The sequence below is a fragment of the Hylobates moloch genome, unplaced genomic scaffold, assembly GCF_009828535.3.
Source record: "Hylobates moloch isolate HMO894 unplaced genomic scaffold, HMol_V3 SCAFFOLD_18, whole genome shotgun sequence".
NCBI classification, from domain to species: Eukaryota; Metazoa; Chordata; class Mammalia; order Primates; family Hylobatidae; genus Hylobates; species Hylobates moloch.
Genome location: NW_026652293.1, coordinates 44,842,113 through 44,863,059, shown reverse-complemented (window position 1 = coordinate 44,863,059; position 20,947 = coordinate 44,842,113). Strand labels below are relative to the sequence as shown.

The 20,947-nt window shown below is 44.9% G+C and overlaps 1 protein-coding gene across 1 annotated transcript in view; it reads right to left on the bottom strand.

Moving 5' to 3' along the window:
• PLPP3 (phospholipid phosphatase 3) overlaps window positions 1-20,947 on the bottom strand; it is an 84,698-nt gene that overhangs the window by 6,868 nt on the left and 56,883 nt on the right. Inside the window, exon 5 of the mRNA XM_032137737.2 lies at window positions 10,635-10,811. Coding sequence (XP_031993628.1) covers window positions 10,635-10,811 — 177 coding nt within the window. The remainder of the gene's footprint in view (window positions 1-10,634; window positions 10,812-20,947) is intronic.

Here is a 20,947-nt window from a genome sequence, read left to right as displayed (position 1 = left end):
GTGGACAATGTAGCCCCTTCCTTCAAAAGCAAGAGTACACACAAACAAGACAACTCTAAGCTGGAAGAACCCCATTCACCGTGATGAAGAGATTAAAAAAAAAAAAAAAAAAAAAAAACAAGAAAAAGAAAAAAAAGAGAGAGGGGGAAAAAAAAGAGTGGTTGAGACCATGAATGAACACATGAAATCTGACACATTCTAGCTGGATGTAGAGGCAATATGCTGATGGGAGTTTTCTATAGGACAAACAGAATCTGCTCTCAAAGTTCTTACAATTTCTAGGGCTATCTTTGGCCAAGAGTTGGCACACTCAAAGTGGAAGATGCTTCCAGTGTCTTACTGCCAGCATTCACACTCCGGAAATGTCAACCTCCCAGGGAGCACACACAGTCCAGCCCTGCTGGGGTGCTGCCTGCCTAGAGGTCACCAAGAACCAAGTACACCAGAAATAAGAAGTCTGGTAGGTAGCCAGGTTCCTCCTTTCATGGCTAGGAATGGCTGAATCAGCAAATTTTAAGGGTCATTTTGTTAACTTTGTTAAGGGCAGATTATGACAATAAAATTATCCTTTAAATGTTCCTAGAGCCCCTGAGTGTAAGTGAACTCCTTGAAAATAGGAATCCCATCCTTACATAACACATTGAGCTAAAATGCTAGCAAAGGGTAGATAACTACAAAAGCAAAAGAATTTTAGAATCTTAGAACCTCAAGAAAACTGAGCATCGTCTATTCTGGTATTTCTTAAAGTGTTGTCCTCAAACCATCTGTTTCAGAATCACCTGGGAGCTTCCTGAAATAGCAGATTCCTGGGCCCATCTAAAACCTACTGAGAATCTGGAATCTGCATTTTATCAAACACTACAGTTATTTGTTATGTTGTTGTTTGGAATCTGCATTTAAGAGTACAGTTAAAAGAGCCACTAGTGGACAATCTGTGGAGATGAATAGATGGGCTCAAATCCTAGATCTGCCACTGCATGGCTGTGTGTCTTAGACAATCTACACTGGGCACAACATTACCTTTCTTGAACCACCCTTCTCTTCTCTCTTTAGTACCCATATTGAACTTTTAATAACCTTCCATATTAGCGTTAGGCCATAGGCTTTGATACGTGACACTTTAAATGCTGTGTCATATTTCCCCTTCTAGACTGAGCTACTCAAGGGCATGGACTGTGTTGAGTCATCCCTGTTCTCAGAATTCAAAAACCGTAGCTCTTAATAGAGCTCCACCGTGTGAGCGTAAAGACCATGACTGTTGCTCCTTTTGCATGCATTCCCATGTGCTTTGGCCCTAGGATTTCCTTTTAGCTTTCTGGTCTACCACGCTGAACAATCTCATGGATTAAGGAAGGAATAACTCTCTTTGGAGGAGAAAGCCTTGGGACCTGGCTCACCCTCATGCCCTAAGTACAGTAAGTGCTATCTAAAGAAAAGCCATCTTTGGCAGCCTTGTTTTTTAACTAGATGGGATTATCTAACTGTAATCATTATTTTTTGACCTCAATAAAGGGCTTTCAGCGGCTTTGGGCACTAGGAATTTGTGAGCATTTCTGTTGAGTGACTTCCTAGTATATCTGTGAGGGAAAATGATGAGGTGGAAAAGAGTGTGACACTGGAAATCAGACAGCAGAATATAGTCCCAAAATTTCTACTGGTGTGTGATCCAAACTGTCACACTTGTCTTGAATTTATACAAGATTAAAAGGTTTTATAGTTGTAGATGATGGGTCTGCCCTGTATTTGTGTGCAAATGTTATTTTTAAAATCCACCAGCTGGGCGCGGCGGCTCACACCTGTAATCCCAGAACTTCAGGAGGCCGAGGTGGGCAGATCACTTGAGGTAGAGAGTTCGAGACCAGCCTGACCAACATGGAGAAACCCCGTCTCTACTAAAAACACAAAAATTAGCTGGGCGTGATTGCATGCGCCTGTAATCCCAGCTACTTGGGAGGCTGAGGCAGGAGAATCACTTGAACCTGGAAGATGGAGGTTGTGGTGAGCTGAGATTGTGCCACTGCACTCCAGCCTGGGCAACAAGAGTGAAACTCCATCTCAAAAAATAAATAAATAAATAAAAATAAAAAAAATTCCACCTACCTGTGGTTCCTGTAAGGCTTACATGGAATATATGTGAAAACACTTTGTAGCTATGAAGAACTACTCATTCATTCATTCATTCATTCATTCATTTATTTTGAGACAGAGTCTCGCTCTGTCGCTCAGGCTGGAGTGCAGTGCATGATCTCCACTCACTGCAGCCTCCACCTCCCCAGTCCAAGCATTCTTGTGCCTCAGCCTCCGAGTAGCTGGGATTATAGGTGTGCACCACCACACCTGGCCAATTTTTGTATTTTTTTAGTAGAGACAGGATGTTGGCCGGCCTGGTCTTGAACTTCTGAAGTCAAGTGATCCGCCCACCTTGGCCTCCTAAAGCGCTGGGATTACAGGTGTAAGCCACTACGCATCCAGCCTTATGAAGGACTATTCAAATCATCACTGCTATTGAGGAATGTGAAGGAAATTAGTCTCACAAAACAAACAAAGAGCATTTAGAGGAGCAAAGAAAGTTGAAAGCAATTTTGCGGAGCATGCTGCTGTGTGCCTGTGGTCCCAGCTAGTCAGGAAGTTGAAGTGGGAGGACGGCTTGAGCCCAAGAGTTTAAGGCCAGCCTGGGCAACAGAGCAAGACCCGCCCCTGCCCTTTAAAGAAAGTTGTGGGCAATACTGATGGAGAATAGGAACCTTCCAGGAAAATATTCATAGGCTATTAGGGAGGGTGTCTGGTAAGGAGTACCCAGGGGACTGACAGCTCTGTCTATGGGGTGCTAAATGCAGTAGGAGCTGGAACTTGGGAACATAGTACCCAAAGATGACCAAGGCTCAACAAAGTCAGGGGACCCCATTCCTAGAAACCATCCAATTTTGAAGCTGAAAGGGAGAAGGAGGCTACTATTCACTGAGGTCACCTCTCCCCATTATCCCACAAGTTTCATTGTTCTGCATTTCTAGGGTCACAAAACATATCATGTTCTCACCCATCTCCATGTCTTTGTGCTATTCCTTCTAAATGGAATTCCCTTCCTTATCTTTTGTATCTTACAGCAAATGACTATTCATTTTTAAAGAATTACCTACTCTAAAAATTCTTTCTAGTCTTCCAACACCCTCAAGAAGAATTAATCACCCCTTCTCTTGTGACCCCACTGTCCTCAGTAGCGTATCCCATCCCAGCAGCTGTGCCCTTCTATCATACTTGTCTGTTTACATGTCTATTCCTACTAGATAATTCTCAAGCCATTAGCAAGCTACAAAATCAACTAACTAGGTGGTCACCACCAGCATTTTTGAAGGTTAATAGAAAATATTAGAATTTCTCACACAGTAAAGGCAAGCCTTATTTTGTGAAATATTTGTTTTAGTTATGTGTGGGTGCCTCTATTGGGTTATGATATAAAGTGTATTTCTTATTATAGATGGTGGTCAAGTCTTTGAAAGCTACTGCACTAGTTAAGCTCTTTAAGGACCAACTCCTTTTAGCTCTGAATCTTTAAACAAAGCATAGTATTTAATGACAATTCACAATCAATATGTTGCATGTGCCAAGCATGATGCATCTTTAATTCTCTGAATCCTCAATCCAGAAATCATGTTAGGTATTATCATCTCAACCTCACGGGATTGGAAAAGGTGGCTGACAGGTGAAGTGACTTGCCCTGACAGCCTACCTAGCAAGTGGCAGGAATATAACTTCCCTCTCTGAGCCTCTGCTTCATCAGCTCATCCATCTTAGCAGGGGAACAAGAAAGTTTTAGAAGTACAGTTGATTCTTGAATAACATGAGCTTGAACTGCATGGGTCCACTTATACACAAATTTTCTTCTGCTTCTGCCAACCCTGAGACAGCAAGACCAACCCCTCCTCTTCTTCCTCGTGAGCCTACTCAACATGGAAACAACCAGCATGAAGACTTTTATGGTGATCACTTCCACCTAATGAATAGTAAATATATTTCCTCTTCCTTATAATTTTCTTGATAACATTTTCTTTTCTCTAGCTTACTTTATTGTAAGAATACTGTATATAATACATAAAACATACAAAATATGTGTTAATTGACTGTTTATGTTATCAGTAAGGGTTCCAGTCAACAGTAGGCTGTTAGTAGTTTTAAGTTTTGAGGGAGTCAAAAGTTCTATTTGGACTTTTTATTGTGCTGGAGGTCGGAACCTCTAGTCCCCATGTTGTTCAAGGTCAACTGTATTTTGAACAGTTGTAGAGCACTACAAAGATAGTGTCATTATCTATTAGCGGCCAAAGTTTATTTCTTTGCTTCCTTCTCTCTCCTACATCCACGTTTCTGCCTGCCTAAGAGTGGGGGCCAGCAGTGGCAAGATCACATTACCTCAAGGTCGCATTACTGGGCAAAGAGCTCGACTTTTGCAGGGCCAGAAGAGGTTTGGGAGCTCATTTCATCCACTCCCCTGTGCCCAGGCAGCACTGGAGTAAATCAGAAGGGAATAGATGGGACTCTCTCCTGTTAGAGAAGGAAGAGGCCTTGCAAATTCATGGCCAAGCATGCTTGGAATTTACTGTTTAGCCCTTTAGATGGAATCAAGAAACTGGGGATTTGGTTCCTACTCTGCTACTATGTGTCCTTGGGTGTGTCCTGGCCTCTCCCTGCAGTGCAGTTTCCTTTTGCAGGGGTTGTCATCACTGAACTCTTCTTCACACCGGCATTCTTGCTGGTGTCTTTTCCCAAGGTCACCTCACTGGGGCAGAGACAAAGAATGCCTTCGCCCTTCCCTACATCTGGAGGAAGATAGCAGCACACAAAAGAGCAACGGCAAGCGGAGCCACACCCCCGGGAAGAGGAAAACCAGGAAAGACTCTGCTGTGTATTTACGAAATCCATGAGCAGCTGCTTCCTCTGCTGAACCCACAGCAATGGCAGCCGGGCCCTCCCCTGACCCCTCCCAGGGGCCCCTAATTTGCCATCTGTTGGAGGGTCAGGGAGGAGGTGACCAGATATGCAAGTTGTCACCAGACAGGAAATGAACTGATGTCTGTTCTTTCGTCCTAGTCCCTGGGTGAGTCCAACTGTAAAGTTCACATCTTTGGTAGGGGTGACTTAGTGAGTGTGTAAGCAGGAGGGGGCTGGGAGAGTCAATATGAGCCTGTGTTGTGTTTTTTTTATTCATCTGTCTGTTTATGTGTGTCTGCGGTTCTGAGTACGATTGGGTCTGCCCATGCACCTCATGGTCTATCTGGGCTGTGGCTCTCTCCTTTGTCCTGTGTATCTCTGTCCAGATCTCTGAAGGTGTGCAGGCAGGCCTATCTGACCCTAAGTGCTTGTGTCTTTGTGTTGAGTTCATGTCACTGTATAGGTTTTCTGTCTGTGCTGGCTTCCATTGTCTTCCCTTTCTGGAAAGCATTCAATTAGTAAGCAATGGAGGAGGAAACCAGACTTCCATTTGACATGTGATTTTTGTCTAGACGAGGCTGCCTGCTGTGACAGGATCTACCCTCAACAGACCCAGGTAAAAGTTCTCGGCTGTCATGCCTGTTGCCCAAGGCTCTGCAGTTATGGAACCAGCATTCTAGGGTTAATGCACTGTACCTCAGTCAGTTACTACAAAGTCAGTTGTGCCACAGAATGTCTGTGCACAAAGGTCATGGAGCTACAAGGCCTCCAGCTTCAATTCACAGGTGAGGAAACTAGGCCCAGAAGGGAAGTGTCTGGCCTGAAGCCACAAGCTAATTCATCATTCACCATTTACCCAATGCTGATGAAGCACCTATTGTGTCAGCTACTGTACTATGCACGGAGAATAAATAATCAGAAGGTTAAGCCATGGATTCTGCTATTAAGGCACCCACAATCTAGCTGAAGAGACAGACATATGAGCAGGCCGTGAGTAGATGAGGCCTAAAGCCATGGCTGGAAGAAAGTGCAAAAGGCCACGGGGTACTGGAAGGAAGTGAGACAATACTGTCTCTAGGACTGGGGAAGTTGTGGAAAGCTGAACAATGTCCCCCAAAGACGCCCACATCCTAAGTCCCAGAAGCAATGAATGATGCTACATGATAAAATGAGATTAAGTTAAGATCTTGAGAAGGAGAGATCATCCTGGGTTATCAAGGTGGTCCCAGCATCTGTAAAAGAGGGAGGCAAAAGGACAAAAGTAACAGAAGAAGGTGTGACAATGGATGCAAAGGCCAGAGAAAGTGTATGTGTGTGTGAGAGAGAGAGGGAGAGTGAAGATTCTATACGCTAGCTTTGAAAGTGGAGAATGGGGCCATGAGCCAACGAACTCAAGTAGCTCCAGAAAGCTAGAAAAAGCAAGAAAACAGATCTCCCCTTAGATCCTCTAGATGGAATGTGTTCCACCTTGATTTTAGCTCAGTGAGACCCTTTTCCAACTCCTAACTTCCAGAACCGCACGAAAATAAACTTGCATTCTTTTAAGCCACTAAATTTGTGGTAATTGGTTATAGCAGCAAGAGGCAACTAATACAGAAGTTTTCATCAGAGAGGAGGTGGAACTGGAACTGTGTTCCATCAAAGGGGACAGCTATCTAATATAGAAACTCAGGTGTTGGAAAATATTGAAATGTTTGACATGCCAGGAGGTGAAGGGGTGGAGAGATGAGAGGAGGGCTGCCAAAGCCTGGGTCTTGGAGTGCCAGCTCTGTGTCAGGCTGTCTGGGGTCAACTCCAGCTTTGCTACCTTCTCTCTGAGTGCTTGGGCTCTCAGCAAATGTCAGTGAAGATTACATCTCAATTAACAGGGAGTCCACAGAGGCTTGGCTCAGGAGGTTATCTGGCAGACTGGAAAATGGATTCTGTGTTTCTTGGCACCTCAAGTGGTGGCCTTTGTGCCATACGTGCTTTTTTATCGATCCTCTTAACTTCAGGTGATGTCTCTGTGTTTCAAAAACCATTCAATACAGCCATAGTCATGAGTAAGAAGAGAACTTGGTCCTTCCTGGGATTCCCTGGGACAGCGGCCCTGATTCGTGGGTAAAAGTTCTGTCATGTGGCACAATCAGAGCAGAGGCCACAGACTGCTGCCTGGCACGTGACAGCTACATTGCATAACCCTGATAAAGCTACAAAACCCATGAGGCAGATGCCCGTCATTCTCCTCACAGTTCCCTCTCCCGGGCACCTGGTGTCTTCATCACATGGTCTCCGGTTCCCCACACCTCCTCACAGATCTACCCATCTCTGCTCAATCCAGGGTCCTGAGCTTTGCTTCTGTCTCCCTCACAATCAAACCCAGGACAACAGAATCCTGGGAGCTTACGACTGGAAAAGACACTACCTTCTTTCCTCCCAGCTGAACATTTCCACACTTTTATTCTGAGTAGCCACAGCTTCCAGGCACTTCCCTGTCCTGGCCTCTCAGATGGCTTCAATGAAATGAATCTCTCAGTGCTGCGATTCCAAGCCATTCTGGACCATGAGGTCCCACTGAGCACAAGGCTGGGTGTCAGGCATTTGGAGAAAAATGATAAGTAAGATTGAGTTCCTGGTTCTTGCATGTTCACAGGTGAGTGAGTGAAAGGCAGGGAAAGAGATTTATCACCCCTTTCCAAACCATCTTTACATTGTAAATCAGGCTTTCAAACTCAAAGCAATAAATGGATCCACCCAAAGGGTTAGGAATGACTCTGTGACACAATTAAACGATACTCTTTAAGCAGCTAATTATGGAGCTTCTGTTTCGGGTTAACTGCAGGGCCTTCAGCTTCAGGGACCCCCTCTCCTTGCAGAGTGCAGAGGGCATAGCTTTGAGTCCATGAGAATCGCGGTGCAGCTGTCTATTAGCTCTCTAACCCTGGATGACTTAAGTTACCTCTCTGAGCCTAGTTACTTCTGTAAAATGGCTGTAGTAGAATGGCTTAATGTGGCTAAAAGAAGACAGTGGGCAGCTGGGCACAGTGGCGCACACCTGTAAACCCAGCACTTTGGGAGGCTGAGGCGGGCAGATCACCTGAGGTCAGGAGTTCAAGACCAGCCTGGCCAACACGGTGAAACCCCATCTCTACAAAAATACAAAAATTAGCCAGGCATGATGGTGGGTGCCTGTAATCCCAGCTACTTGGGAGGCTGAGGCGGAAGAACCTAGGAGGCAGAGGTTGCAGTGAGCCGAGATCGTGCCATTGCACTCCAGCCTGGGTGACAGAGCGAGACTCTCAAAAAAAAAAAGGAAGACAATGGGTAAAGTATCAGAATGATACTACCAGCAGAGAGTAGGTGCTTTGTAAACGCCAGGATCAAATTCCTATACTGTGCTACAGTCAGCAAGAGCCAAACAGGACACAAGTCAGAACCCTCATTTCACTTCTTGGAAATAAGCCATAGTCCTCCCGAACACTCTGTCTAATTGCTTATAGCCCATGTTTTAGGATATAAAAGAGAGGAAGGCTAGTAAGGATCCCCCAACCTTTTAATTTTTTTAATTGGGGGTGCAGGGGACTCCAATTAGGGCAGTGGCGCCAAGAAGGAACCACAACAGCAGACCCCTGCGGGCTGTCCTCCTGCTGAGAGCAAAGCTCAGAAGGGCACAGTCAGCAAAGGGTTACCCTTCAGTGCAAACACCCATCCCCCACTGTCACCTCACATTAAAGGGCCAGGCACCAGAGAACAAGCGGGTCAGTGACAGCTGCTCTCATTAACGGTTTGCTCCCCCAGTTTCTCTCCCTTCTGGTCTTTACTTAGAAAAAAGAAAAATAAAGCAAGGGAGAAAGCCATTAAAACAGCCAGTCCAGTAGGCTGGGATTCCCATGTCAAAGGCTGCAGGCAGTTCACACACTGCTTTCTTTGTGGCACCCACTCTGATTGCTGCAACTCCTTCTGCCTCTTCTTGACCCCTGCACATGGAGTCAGGTGCTTCCCTGCCTGCTGAAACCCCCTATACATGGAATTATGACAGCCCCCATGGCACTGAGCTCCTGTGCTTGGCCTGGCTGTGAGAGGAGCAATAATGGAATTTCCTTGGGAGGGCTGAGCCTTATTTATTCCTATACCTTCAAGAAATACTCCCTACAGTGTTCTCAAGAAAGGTTTTTTTTTTTTTTTTTTTTTTTTGAGACGGAGTCTCGCTCTGTTGCCCAGGCTGGAGTGCAGTGGCGCAATCTCGGCTCACTGCAAGCTCTGCCTCCTGGGTTCACGCCATTCTCCTGCCTCAGCTTCTCCGAGTAGCTGGGACTACAGGCACCCGCCACCACGCCCAGCTAATTTTTTGTATTTTTAGTAGAGACGGGGTTTCACCGTGGTCTCAATCTCCTGACCTCGTGATCCGCCCGCCTCGGCCTCCCAAAGTGCTGGGATTACCAGCGTGAGCCACCGCGCCCGGCCTCAAGAAAGGTTAGATCAACTCATTGATTCTGGCTTTTTGCTTGTTAGGCACACAACATTTGCTTATTCTGAGCTAGAATCCCCAAGAGGCCTTGATAAGACAGGAAGAGTAACATATATGTTACACATGGTCCCTGCCCCCAAGAACGTACAGCCTAAAGGAAGACACCCATCGACAATTTCAATCCAGAGTGTTAAGTGCTATTACAGAGGAGCTGGGGAGAGGCTGCATAGGGAGACATGAGCCTGCAACCAGGCTCAGAAACCAGGAAAGGATAAGAAGCTGGTTTAGATCTCTCTATTGTTCATAATTCTTACTGTGAATGAGCATGGATAATACTAACAACAATACAACCTACATGTGTGGTGCTTCAATATCCAGCCGTTATTGTATTCTGGGATTCCTGCTGGGCTGGGGTGAGCTCCCCTCAGTAGGGCCCAGGAAGTCACAATTTCAAAGTAAGTGCTCAGTCATGTTTGCTGAATAAGCCCCTCAAAGCTCTTAGCAGGCAGGAAAAGCAGCGCCTACAGATGGAGGCTCAGAGAAGTGCAATGCCTTCTCCCACCTTCACCGGGAGTCAGAGATGAAGTATGTGAAAAGGTAACCCGTTCATTTGGGGCAAATCAGTATGTGGTCCATCCCCAGTTATCCCTAGGAAGTCTGTGACTCAATGTGCAAGGCCCTCAGGCTGAGAGAGGGCTCAGCCTTCAGATAACCTCCTCTTCTCCAATGAACTCTGAGTTTAGGGTCTGTCTGAGTCACTCCCAAGGTCACAGAGGGAAGAGGAGGCATTTTCCAAGAAGCCAAGAAGTCCCATTGCGTACTGTGTCCACCAAAAAGCATGTGAGCACTCGAGTCAGGAGACTTAGATCTTGCTACTAGGTCAACAGACTTAGCATGACACTAAGCATGACCTGCTGACACATGACCTTGGGTAAGTTTCTTCCCTAAATTTCCTCATCTATAACATGAGCAAGTTGGACAATATCTCAGCTCCCTTCCAATTGCAAAATTCTACAAGCCCAAACCCTCTGTATTTACAGAGAAGATTTACAGACCCTATCAGATCAAAACTCACAGGCTGGGAAGAAGCAGGAATTATTCTCATTTTATTGAAGGAGTCCTAAGGCCTAAGGCCAGGTGACTCTTCAGACACCAAGCAGAGAACAGGAACGAGGGCTCTCTAGCTTTAGTCACTGAGCTGGAAACATTTAATAAGCAACAGTCCAGGGCTCCACTTGCATACTGAGGACAAGATGCTACTTACTATGCAGCAGGCCACCAAGGCTCCTTGAGCAAATCCTGCCAGCACATCACTGGGATGGTGCTTGTGGTCTGATACGCGGGACAGTCCCGTGTAGAAGGCCATCATGATCAAGGTGAACTGCAGGAGGGGCCGGAGCAGGCGGGCTCCTCGCCAAGTGAAGCGGGCCTGCAGGTATAGCTGGAGAAAGGAGACAAAAGGAACAGACATTAAGTGACTCCCTACTCACATGCACTATAACCCCAGGTGACATACACTACATTTCTACGAACAGGGACCATCTGGACCTTGGGTGGCATGTTGTAGATAGAGCAATTTGAACATGACCTCAAGCCAGTTATTTAAATGCTGAGCCTGGCTAGGCGCGGTGGCTCACGCCTGTAATCCCAGCACTTTGTGGGGCTGAGGTGGGCAGATCACCTGAGGTCAGGAGTTTGAGACTAGTCTGGCCAACGTAGTGAAACCTCATCTGTAATGAAAATACAAAAATTATCCAGGTGTGGTGGCGTGTGCCTATAGTCCCAGCTACTCAGGAGGCTGAGGCAGGAAAATCACTTGAACCCAGGAGGAGGAGGTTGCAGTGAGCCGAGATCGCACCACTGCACTTCGGTCTGGGCAACAGAGTGAAACTCTGCCTCAAAAAAATAAATAAGTAAGTAAGTAAATAAATAAACAAATGCTGAGTCTTAGTTCTCACACTAAAAAATAGGAAAAATAGAGTTTAGGGAGATAAACCAGGGAAAGCTGAGCAATGTAATATATGTAAATGGCCTTAGCACATTGCCGCATAGTAGGAACGTAATAAATGATAGTTTCCTTTTATCTTCCTCTTGACTGAAACTAATAATTAAAGAGCAGTAACCAGGGCTTGTAAAGGTTTCTTTTTTTACAATTGATGACAACTTACTTAACACATTTGTGTATTTCCCTGGGGATTATGACTATATAATCCCTACACTACCTGGTGTCAGCATGGAAATTAAATATGCAATGATAAGAGGAAATTATTATATCCCCAATGAGATGCTTCTGCTTCAGAAGAAAGCAACTCTATCAAGGACACATTTCTAAGTCACCACTTGGAACTATGGATATTGAATGAGAATATAAGGAAACAATAAACCAACGAGACAATGCCAGGGAATTTTCAAAAAGAAGTTGACAGACACTAGACAGGGTGGAGTAGAAGAGTAACCTGAAGAAAAATGGAAGATTAAAAAGAAAACCACCTCTAGCTGAAGCAAAGTAGTTGAAATGACGTCAACTGGGCATTGTCCCCTCAGAGTTATCTTGCTGCAGTTTCCGTTCTAACCTCTGGGCACAACCTATTCCCAGGTTCCTGTGGGAACTTGGGAAAGGAGGGGGAAGAGGCAAGTGGACAAGAGGAACTTCCGACTACAAATCAAAGCATTTGGAGCGGCAAGAGAAGGGAAGAGAGTGGAGGGGAGGAGGCTGACGGCCTAAAGATAGACCTGCGGTAGTGCTGAAGACATGAGTTTGTCCTTCCTGGGACAGATGGACACCTTCCTTCGGTGGCAAGAAAAGAGCAAGCCAGTGGCCAGTCTTGACGAGACAGAAGAGTGGAAGATCCCAGAATCATTCTTAGCCATAAGTGTCTAGGACTGAATCCTCAACTACGTGGAACGCTATTTCAAATAAGCAGACATGGAAGACAGCAGACTACTTTATAATCATTTTGAAATTATATAAATGTATTATTGGAAAAACTTCAGAGGAAAAAATAAGAATACTGACAAAAAAGATCGCACTGAGGCCGTTGCCTGCTAAACAAGGGATAAAAACAATGGTTTTCTCATATATATAAATAATAACCAGTTAAAAATGTAAAAGAAGATAGCATAGAGCCTTTATGGAATAAAGGAGGTAAAGGACAATTCGAAGAGACAGAGAGTGAGAATTTTACTTAGAACACTCAACTTTTAAATTCAGAAGTGAAGTTGATATGTAAATACTATTAGATTGCCATGGACATCCTAAAAAGATCTGGAGAAAAAATTATTCTAAAGATAATCTAAAAGACCAAATCTGTGGTACTAGGTAAAATAAATAAATAAATATGTTAAATTAAATTTAAAAAAAAGAAGCTAGGCACTATGAAAAGTGCTAAAGACAAAGAAAAATGAGGATTTATAAATCCTGACATATACAGCAGACAGTTGAGGGATACAAGAAAATAAATAAGTGTACTAATGTGTTTTATAGGAGCTATGAAAGCATTTAGAGGCTGGGGTCAATTACTATTTGGAAGGGATACTTGGCCTGAATCCTAAAGGTGAATGAGTATTTGCTGGGTTTAAGGGGGCAGGAGTGGGGGATATATATTCCAGGCAGAGGGGTGGCTCAGAGGCCTGCCATAGAAGTTCCCCAAAACTTCAAATAGTTCAGTATACCTGGAGAAGAGGGTGTTGGGGAAGGAGGGTGAGCAGTGGTGAGAAATAGGTCTGCAGGGACAAGGAGGGCCTAGTTCACGAAGGGCTTTCAGTGTCAAACTAAGCAACCCAGATCTTATTTTGGAGGCCGGTCTTTCCCAAACCATATTCCACTGAATATTAAGGGTTTCTTCAAAAAAGATAGGTGAATGTTCTATACTAAATCCTTATTTTTGTCAATTATCATGCTTATAAGATTACTAAAGGCTCCAAGAAGTCCTGTAGGAAAGAATACTTATTTGAGCTTTAATCACTGTTTCCAGAGAACATCTACCTATTTGAATCACAGTTGGAAAATAATACTGTAAGCAATGGTGAAAAATTAAATGATTTCATGCAAAGCACTGAGTACCACACTCTTAGTGCTTTTCAAGAGCTCTAGGCAAGACTGGGTCACTATGGGCAATACCAAAGTCAGTGAATTGGAGCTATAGGCCAAAGACTACTCCCTTAATGACCTACCAGTGGATGAAAAGATGCTTCCTTTTGGAAACGGGGATGAAGATGGTGTTAGTCTAGCTCCAACTCAACACAAGTCTTCAGGACAATGGCATATTCAAGGAACAAGGAATCAGCCACTTACAGTGTACTCACTATGTTTGGCCTTCCCTCAGCCATTCTTGGCAGTGGACAAGGGTGGGGTGCATAACAGACAGAGCACAGATTTTAATCAGGAAAACCTCCCTGAGCCTCCGTTTTCTCACATATAAAATAAGTGTAGCAACCACTCTCTTAGAGGCTGTGGTCCAGGTTGGTTGATAATGTAGATCAAGAGGATGGCATGAAATACTACTCAATAAATAGGTGATTTTATTCTTTAATCACATTTCTTAATTTGGAGCGGCAAGATTTTCTAACTTCCCTTGCTGAAAAATCTGTAGGTCCTCGGAAAATGATTGTTACGACTCCTTCAACCATTGCCCCTGCCCCTGCATGCAGGCTTAGATCACAGGCCTTGGAAACCAAGGGTGGGGCAGAGGAAGGGCGTGTTTCCCAACCAGACAAAGCCCACATCTCCCCTTCCCCTGATTCAGATACTTAAGGTTGGAGCTTAATACAAGAAAAAAATAAATACACCAGAAGAATTTGAGAAGAGAGGAAGAGACCAGTCATCAGAATAGCTCCAGAAAGGAAGGGAGTGCTTATGAATGAGAAAGGAGTAGGGAGTCAAGGGAAAAGAACGCCTTTGGGAAGCAGTCAGACATCATAGTAAGCAGATGAGAGCTTGTTCCCTGATATCCATCAGTAACTAACACATTTATGGAGGAAGGCCTCAAGGTCAGCACTGATCCTGGTGTCTGCAGCAGGGGATTTTGGGGAAAGCAGTGCAATAGTAAAGTGTATTTTGGGGTACAATAGCCCTGATTCCAGTCCTGGCTCTGTCACTTACTAAGTGGGTGGTCAGTTTACTTCTATAAGCCTCAGTCTCCTTATCTGTAAAATAGGTAGAACAGTAGTATCTCCTTCTCTGGGTTGCCAGGATCAAAGGAGATGACATGAAAAGGAGCCTGTCTGGCACAGGACAGGCACTCAGGATACTTTTCAGAAATCCAGGTTACCTTTCTGCCCTGGTGAATGACATTTACTCAATGACCCTGGCAATTTCACCAAAACAAGTAAGTTCTGGTGAAAATTAAAGAAGAGTTGAGAATGAGATTGCACAATGACTTTCCATCCAGTGGCTACATCTGATATGAGAAATAAGCTGGTAGCAACAGGCTTTGAGATTGATGAAAGGATACAACAACCTTCTCCATCCCACTCCAATTTCACTGCTGCTAAATGGATTGGATTTTGCCAGTGTAGAACCCAGTTCACACGAGCCACTGCAGGCCACAGGTTTGGGCCTCACTAGGATCAGTGAGTACATTCTGGAGCCTGGGGACAAGTAACTCTGGAGGCTCCATTTATTTCCACTCCACAGGAGACAGGTACAAGTTATTCAAGAAAGGAAGTCAAACCCTGCTGATAGATGATGTCATCCCCCTATTCTGGACCAAAACACGCTTTCCCAGATCAGAATACCCATAGGGGCTTTAGTAAAGTCCTAGGTGCCCTGAAAGGGTAAATAGAGCTGGACAAAACCTGAAAGCCTAATCATCTTGACCTCTTCTAGTCTACTGCTGACATTCTGGCTTATCTGCATTCACTTCCCCATCTGCATGAAGGCCTCTGGGCTAGAGAATCAGCCCTCTGAAACTACTTCCCAAGCACCACAATGACACTGCAGAAAGAGATTTGCAGCCACAGCAACTAGATTGGAACCTTTTCTCTGCTACATACAGCTTGTATATAATCTTAAAGGCCTTTTCTTGTATTAAGATTTCGCTTTCCATTGCTAAAAAAAAAATGCTGATTGTGGATATGAGAAAAAGAAAGGTGTATGTCTGTTTCCCATATCCCAAAATGATGTATGGAAGGCCCTGGCATGTAGAACTCACTCTGTCAGTGGAGTTCTCTTCTCCTTCCTTGTCCTACCTTCAGAACTGGGGTCTTGTGGAATTCCAACAAAACCTCCTTAGAAAGGTCCGACTGAACTTGAGGCTGTTCCTCTGGTCTGAACCAGCAGAGTCAGATGAGTGGGTGAGTCACATTCGTTCTTGCTAAGTCATTTGTGTTTCATTACATGATTTGCATACTGGTGGAACAGGTCTGTACTGTCCTCTCACTTCATTTCCATTGCTCTTGGGACAGCTCTGCTAAGAGTGAAAAGGAGGCTTTTGTCCTTCCTTAGGTCCCTGCCTACCCTCTTCCTGGAAGCCAGTCCAGACCACTGACACCCAGTGAGAAACTTTCTCCCTTCTCTAATTTCCTCTATGGCTTTCACTGGGCTCTGGTTCATGTGCCTGGTGGGTAGCTTGCAAACATATTGTAGAATCTCTCTGGAATGTTCTTTAACTACTTTCAGGACAAAAGAATTTTCGATTGACTTTTCCTTTAGAAGAAAATTCAATCTTATCTTCTGTCCCTATCAGAGGGAAGAAAGAAAACTACCATTTTGCTGAGCACTGGTGTAGCCCCTGGGCCAGGTGCTTTAAATTACATTACCTGCAATTGTCACAATAATCCTGTTAGGTGGATACCACTGTGCCCATTCTACAGATGAAGAAATCAAGGCTAAAAGAGGCCACACAGTACTTGCTCAAGGTAACCAAGAGACATGATGTACATTGAGTATATTTGTCTCTTTCTGAGTCTGTGCTCTAAGCACAGAACCACCTGGCTTCCTTAGGGACTTACTGCTTCACATAAAGTCTTAGTCTTTTTATACTGGACCTCTGTCTTTGGAGAAAAGAGGCAGTTGGAGGGCACTACACCAAAGGACAACCTCCAGGGGACATTTGGAACTTCTGACTCCTCTAATTCACCTGCACACACTTCCATCAACCTCCACATTTGAAACACAAGTGTACAGCTTTTGTAAGAGTTACAGTGGAATAATCTCTGACCTGATCTGAAGCTGAAGGGAGTCTAAGAGCTGACTCATTATACCTCATAGCAGAGGTGAGGGCCACTTCCATCCCCTCAGTCCACCCCTAAGCAGAGAATGCATCCAGCTGTTTGGCCACTATTTACTTCTCTGGCTTTCCACACAAAATTATGAGCTCTTTTGGTGTCCTCAGGCATTCACACAGGGTCTGTCACAGAATAGGTACTCAGAAACAGATGGATGTGTGGTGGGGTGAGTGAATGATAAAGGGAGAAAAAAGAGGAAAAACATCTGGTACAGTGATTTATTCCCCTTGGAAACAACAATCTTGCTCCCCGAAGGAGTTTCTACAGCCACTCCCAGGATCTGTGGGTACACCTCGTGGGCATACCAGACCCCAGGCTCCAGGGCGCCATACATGCTGAACAAAACCTCAATGACTAACAAGCACAGCCCAGAGAAAGGGCTGTCAGAGCACAGCCACTTCCGTTTCCTTGGCACCCAACAAACCCTCTGACACACAAACAGTTCTCATGGGACAGCACTGTAAAGGGTCAATAGGGAGAGAGCTCAGCAAAGAGGCAGCAAAGACTTTCCCTACATTACACAGGCCCTTAGCAATCTATCAAGTCCGTGATGAGGAGACAAAAAAAGTTCTGATTGGAATGGAAAGGCGGATGGCCCGAGAGAGTCAGAAGACCTGAAATTCATTCATTCATTCGTTCATTCATCAAATATTTATTGCACACTTACTAGGTATCAGGCATTGTTTTGGGAAGTGGGATATAGTAGTGAACGAAGAAACCAAAAAATCTCTCCCCCGGGGAATTTATAATCTTTTTAAATCATTTTATATATATATAGACAGGGTCTCACTATGTTGCCCAGGCTGATCCTGAACTCCTGGGCTCAAGCAATTCTCTTGCCTTGGCCTCCCAAAGTGCTGTGATTCCAGGCATGAGCCACTGCACCCAGCCAGAATTTGTAATTTAGTTGGAAGAAACAAACAAGCAAGTAAGTATGTAGTATGTCAGATGGTGAGACGTAAGGCTGCAAAGGTGCATAGGGAGAACAGTATCAGAGGAGGTGGTTGTCATTTTAAACAGCGTAGTCAGGAAAGGCTTCTAAAAAAGGTGAGGGGGCAAGGTGTAGATTTTGGGGTGGGGTGTGGGGAGAACAGCAGCTAAGGAAAGGCCTTGACACAAAGTAGCTGCTTAATGCACCTGCAAAATGAGGAGCTGGGACTGATCCCAAAGGTATTTTCCACTCTCAAGCGTGCCCTCCATTCCCTGGTTCCTAGCAGCCATCCAAGCTGTACTGAACTGAATACCCGCAGTTCTCCAAATCACCTCCTCCTTTTCACCTTCACACATGTAGTTCTTCCAGTCTCCTCTATCTTCATGTGACGAACTACCTCTACTGCCACTCTCTGCTCCAGGTTAGCCTGGGGGTCATAATTCTGAGAGTCTATAATATAACCCACATATCCCCTTGCCCCTGAGGGACAATATATCAGACTATTATCATTGTGTACTGTTTCTCTAGACTAAATTATGCAAGGGCTGTAACCATCTCCCCATTCCCACTGCTAGCCTGGTGCTTGGTGCATCATAGTCCCTCACTAAGCATATACCAAATGCTGAATGCTGGATGCACAGGTGAGTTCCTTAAGGGCAGGGCTCAGCACAACAGAGCAGACACCAGGTGTGCTGCATGAATTGGTGTCTGCCCTGGTGTTGACATTTTATCCAGATAGCATGTCATCCTCAGTCTCCGACCATGGAGGTGCAGGGTCAATCCAGACGTGGTCCTCCGGGGTTCAGGCCAGGGCTCAGAGGTATAAAGCATACTTTATGCTTATATATGCTGTGGGTTTGTGTTTTTTTTTTTTTTTTTTTTTTTTAATTAGAACTTGTATTAATCTCTAACAAGCCTTAACCTCACCCTTAAGCTTCTGTGTGCAGGATAATTTGGTGTTTGGGACATGGTTTTTCCAAGCTCATCATTTGGCAAAATTTATTCATTGACCTAACATGAAGTGCCCTTAAAGTTATGGAGGCTCTAGAAGTGGCTGCTGCTGAAAGGCCTGGAGTGGAGCTGGCTGGTGCTTCCAGTCTGCCGTTCTCTGAACGCGATGGTAATGTAGGCATAAGTTTGTCTTGATGGCTCCCCATCTTCCTTTTTAGCACTTGGGGCAGTTCAAACTTTTTTCAAATAGAGCCATAGTGATCGAGAGATAAATAGACAGGCCATCTCATCCCACTCTTTCATCTGACAGATGGGGAAAGTGGGGTCCAGAGAGGAAAAGTGGCAACAACTCTGCAAAATAGACATGATCACTTCCACTTTACAGATGAGTATGCTGAGGCTCTAAAGCTATGTAACCCACTCATGGCTTCAGAGCTGGTCATGGATACAGCCAGATTTGATTCCACATCTGCTTGATTCTAAAGACAAAACTGTCAATGCTGAACCTGGTTGACCCAAATGTGATTCTCCCCAACACCCCAGGGAAGCTGTGAATCACAGGCTGCATGAACAAAAAAACAGCACTGGGTGCACCGGGGAGGCCAGTCTATTTGCCCAACTCCAGAACTTCCTGAAGCCCAACATAAAAGCCCTGGGGGAGGGTCTAAGGGCTTCTCAGACTGACTGCAGAGTTTCCCACCTCCTCTGGTGGGCCGAAATGGTGTCCTTCCAATTTTCTTTAGAAAGTTTTGCAAATCAGCCGAGACTAGTGACTCACGCCTGTAATCCCAACAATTTGGGAGGCTGAGGTGGGTGAATCACCTGAGGTCACGAGTTCAAGACCAGCCTGGCCAACATGGTGAAACCCTGTCTTTATTAAAAATACAAAAATTTGCTAGGTGTGGTGCCACGCGCCTGTAATACCAGCTACTTGGGAGTCTAAGGCAGGAGAATTGCTTGAATCTGGGAGGCGGAGGTTGTAGTGAGCCGAGATTACACCACTGCACTCCAGCCTGGGCAACAGAGCGAGACTCCATCTCAAAAAAAAAAAAAAAAAAAATGAAAGAAAGTTTTGCAAATCGGCCTAGCACGGAGGCTCACATCTGTAGTCCCAGCACTTTGGGAGGCCAAGGTGGTTGGATCGCTTGAGCCCGGGAGTTCAAAACCAGCCTGGCCAACATGGCAAAGCCTCGTCTCTGCAAAAAAATACAAAAATTAGCTGGGTGTGGTGGCATGTGCCTGTGGTCCCAGCTACTCAGGTGGCTGAGGTGGAAGGATCACCTGAGTCCAGGAGGTAGAGGTTGCAGTGAGCCAAGACGGTGCCACTGTGCTCCATCCTGGGTGACAGAATGAGACTTTGTCCCCCCCAAAAAAAAAGAAGAAGAAGAAGAAGAAGAAGAACAAAGAAAGTTTTGCAGATCAGATGTTACAAGAGCTGGGATTTCTCTGTAATATCACATAAACACATGTCCTGGCAAAGAGTGCTGTCCTCACTTTTTGACCCTTATCTTCACAGATTGTTTTAGGGCAAGATAACCTTAGAGCTAAAAATAGAGCTGTGTATATATATGTTGTATATGTGAGTTGTGAGTGTTGAATGTGTGTTTGTACAGGAGTTCTGAAGAGTATATGTGCACAGTGGGATGGGAGGTGGGGGATATAATAATATGCTGAGGAGAGGATGGATTAAGGAGGCTGTCCTTCTTCTTTTATTTTTTTAAAGAGACAGGGTCTCCCTATGCTGTCCAGACTTGTCTTGAACTGCTGGCCTCAAGGGATCCTCTTATCTGGGCCTCTTAAAGTGCTGAGATTACAGGTATAAGCCACCATGCCCAGCCAAAGGAGGCTCTCCTCCCTCCCTCTCTCTTCCTTTCCTCTCTCCCTTTTCTCCTCCTTCCCTCTTTCTCTTCCTTCCTTCCAGCAATATGGAAGCACTACAACTTTTTCCTCCCTCTGAGGGATGCAAATAAACCTTCAATCAAAATATACCTCTCACCCATCATCCCCACAGAGATCTCTAGCTGGTAAGGAGGTAAATGGAGTTGGGGATGGGAGGGAGGGGACATCTCAACCATCAAAGCAAAAGGAGACAGGTCTCCTTCAGGCAAAATTTAAGTTAGGGTTAAGAGGTAATATTCCTTGAGTTCAACCTGAAGAGGTCTGGTTTTTGTTTGTTTTGAGTTTTGTAGCACAGTACAATGAAAGAACATACAACAATGCTAGAGTCTGGCCTGCAAATACCTTTTCTGCCTCTTACTGATGGTAGAACTTTTGTTACTGAACTTCTTAGATTCAAATTGGATAGGATAATCAAAATGCACCTCATCAGGTCACTGAGAAGCAAATGTCACTGAGTAAGTAGATATGGTGCCTGGCACACAGAAGGCATCCAAAGTGTGTCAGCATCTTCACCTGCTGTGCAGCTGTGAAGGCTACAGTGCACAGTGCTGGCTTCAAAACAATCCAGT